Below are 2,880 nucleotides of genomic sequence, written 5' to 3'. Positions count from 1 at the left end.
AGACTCTATCGGATTTCACGACGATTTTTAGCCCAGTCAACTTTGATAGAGAAACTCAAAAAAATCCCTAATCTCATAGACAATCTTATTACTTTTGAGTAATATGGTTTTTACTACTGTATAATATATAATTTCCTTCAATTACTTATTCAAAAACTCAAAAAAATCCCTAATCTCATAGTCAATCTTATTATTTTTGAGTAATATGATTTTTAATACTGTATAATATGTAATTTCCTTCAATTACTTATCCATTGAAAGAGTATTGCCTTAGGTCCCTAAAATTTTTGCCAGGAACCAATTATGCTTATAATAGTTTTTTTTGTTCGGTTGGATTGGATCGCATGCTACCACCACGACTCAGCCCCTTTGCGAACTCTTCTTCTTTTTACTTGTAGCATGGGTCATGCTCACCTTTGTTGTTGAAAACATGTGGCACGAAACTTAATGGTATATTTCGCTATCAGAATGTAATGTGGGGCCTTCCAATAATTAGGTGTATTAATGATTACATGAGGGAGATAAAGAGGTACAGCGATTAATGGAAGCCGAGAGCACAACGTGGACCAAGAGAGATCTTGCTTGCTTCGTGGATACCTTTCGTCGTTGGCATTGCCAGAAAGAGACACACAGCATAGCCGCCCACACATAAATGGACGCTTTTTTCATAATTTAAAAAATATATAATTGACCTCTCTTTTTCTGCCCTTTTGCGAAGACATGATGTCCCCAGAATATCTAAAAATAATTGCTGCATTTCACCTTTGATATTCTGTTTCTTCCCCCCAAGGGAAGGCATGGAATATTGGTGGCTCAGTGGCAGGAATAGGATCGAAGGTCAATTTCCCGAGTCCAGGCGGATTTATCCTGAAAGTGGATGTGCCAGTACGTCTGCGCCAGTGCGTCTGGATCCATTAACCCCTCGGACTCAGAGGCCGCCTCTGCTCCTGCTCCTGCTACTGCTCCTCTGGTTGATGATGAGCTTTCGGAGTACCTGAAAGTAAAAACGTGAAAACCTTTCAAGAGGAAGAGCTCCTCTCCTATCCGAAAGCTGGATGCCATTGAAAAAGCTTCAAGTACCCTGGGGGACGAACCGAACCATCGATGACTATGTGAGCAACGTGGATACCCTGCGGCTGGAATTCGTCGGCAAGACACTGGGACAAGCCCCTCAGAGCAAACTTACCACAACCTTGAAAAGGAGCACCATAATATCAAGTATGTATTCAATTAGCTGTAATTCAATTGCAGGGAACAGGCGGAAAATATTAGATCTTACTCAGCTCGCAATGGCCGGGGAGGCCGCGAAGGGAGACCGAAGAGCCGGTGAAGAGGATGGTACCACGCCTCCTCTCCACCATCCCAGGGATGACAGATTGGGCACATTGGAAGGCTCCAACCGCCGACACCGCTAGCGCATTCTCAAAGGATTCGAGGCTCACATTCTGAAAGTTGCTGCCCTGTGCATGTGGTGGATGGGGGGCACAGGCGTTGTACACCAGCACCTCCACGAACCCAAGCGACAGCACCCCTTCGAACGCCTCCCGCACACTCTTAGGGTCAGAGCAGTCGATCCTTATTGCAAACACCTGACCCTTCTCCTCCCTTGCTATCTCATCTGCGAACCTGGACAACTTGCCTGTACATAACCTTAATGTCAAAGAAATAAACACATATGCACAAAAATGAAAGGAGACTGCATTTTATGTGTAAGATAATGGATTTTTGAGTTGCCTAGGTCTCTGGCGAGTATGGCGACTGTGTAGCCTTCATGAGCAAACTTGCGAGCAATGGAGCGGCCGAGACGAGGACCGACGCCGACCACAGCAACAATGCCTTTGGGGGCAGGAGCTGCGGTCATGGCTAGAGTCTTCTTCCTCTTCTTTGCATTGGATGGCTTAGAGGGAACGGAGTGTGGTGATGTTGTCGGATCCGCCAGCACCGTCGGATATGACTGACGAGAGGGAGTGGGGTTCCTCCTTCACCAGTTGTGAGAGGGGCATTTGCTTCTTCTCCTGTTAATTCAGCTGGACTGAAAGGTCAGGGAAAGACAGTAGATCTTTTCTACCAGTAACTTACACAAAAACAGATTACAGTCCGAACATGTTGCTTTCCTTCTCTCCCAAATCCTCCCTCGCAGCCTCCTCTCCAAATACCCCTCTTCCCTGTCTCTCTCTTGTTGCTTTTCCAAATGGAATTAAATGGTGGGTAGGTGCCCCATTGGCCCCACCTTCTACTTTCCCCACTGCACCTAATTCCCGTTTGCTCTACAAGGGTTACAGCTGACAAATGTGCGTCCTTACTCTTTGTCTAGGGAAATACAGGTGAATAGAGCAATGGGATTTAACCATTTCTCACGGTTCAAGGGTTGAGTAGAGTCCATCACTTTTCCGTCCTACATTAATTTATCTGTTCACACAATTAAATGGGAAAAGGAGTCTCCCCAATTAATTGAAAAAAGTTATGATAATGATTATTTTTCGTCCATTTAATTGAGAATTTACATACCAAATTAGAAAGCAGTGAGTGACCCCCAAGTTGTGTGCAAAACTCAGGTATATAAAAATAATTTAGGTAAAAAATATAGTATTGAAAGATTTTTTTGATGTATGAGATATAAATGTTTTGGCCAACACTGGTGAGTATGTTTAGCCATAATCCCTATTTTTTTGTTTACCTCTTTTTATATTTATAGAATATCCCCAACATTAAATCAAGGAAAAAGTTTATACATTGTTGCAAACTTAAAATGTAGAATTACGGTGCACTTCAAAAACGCATCATAAAACGTTGTTTTGATGATGGAAAGCCCTCTAATTGATCATCTCAACATCAAGATGGATGAATATGAAAAGAAAAAAAGATTTTGCAATATTCATT

At 42.9% G+C, this 2,880-nt stretch overlaps 1 protein-coding gene across 1 annotated transcript; it reads right to left on the bottom strand.

Annotated features, from left to right (window-relative positions):
• Window positions 1-455: 455 nt before the first annotated feature.
• On the bottom strand, window positions 456-2,154 carry LOC18424769 (NAD(P)-binding Rossmann-fold superfamily protein). Its single transcript, XM_006829346.4, has 4 exons — window positions 1,735-2,154; window positions 1,280-1,639; window positions 1,081-1,192; window positions 456-994 (listed from the first exon to the last, which is right to left on the bottom strand). The coding sequence occupies exons 1-4, from the start codon at window positions 1,859-1,861 to the stop codon at window positions 814-816; spliced, it is 780 nt and encodes a 259-aa protein (XP_006829409.1). The 5' UTR covers window positions 1,862-2,154; the 3' UTR covers window positions 456-813.
• Between the last annotated feature and the right edge of the window lie 726 nt (window positions 2,155-2,880).

This window comes from Amborella trichopoda, chromosome 4 (genome assembly GCF_054954075.1).
Source record: "Amborella trichopoda isolate Santa Cruz 75 chromosome 4, AtrichopodaSantaCruz75HAP2 v2.0, whole genome shotgun sequence".
NCBI lineage: Eukaryota > Viridiplantae > Streptophyta > Magnoliopsida > Amborellales > Amborellaceae > Amborella > Amborella trichopoda.
The sequence above is the reverse complement of the archived record's forward strand: the minus strand, read 5'-3'. Positions and strand labels throughout refer to the sequence as shown.

Coding starts and splice junctions, on each gene's coding strand:
- LOC18424769 (XM_006829346.4), bottom strand. CDS start 1,861: ATGACCGCAGCTCCTGCCCCCAAAGGCATTGTTGCTGTGGTCGGCGTC. Junction 1,640..1,734: donor CATACTCGCCAGAGACCTAG/GCAACTCAAAAA, acceptor GGTTATGTACAG/GCAAGTTGTCCAGGTTCGCA. Junction 995..1,080: donor GGTTCGGTTCGTCCCCCAGG/GTACTTGAAGCT, acceptor TTTTACTTTCAG/GTACTCCGAAAGCTCATCAT.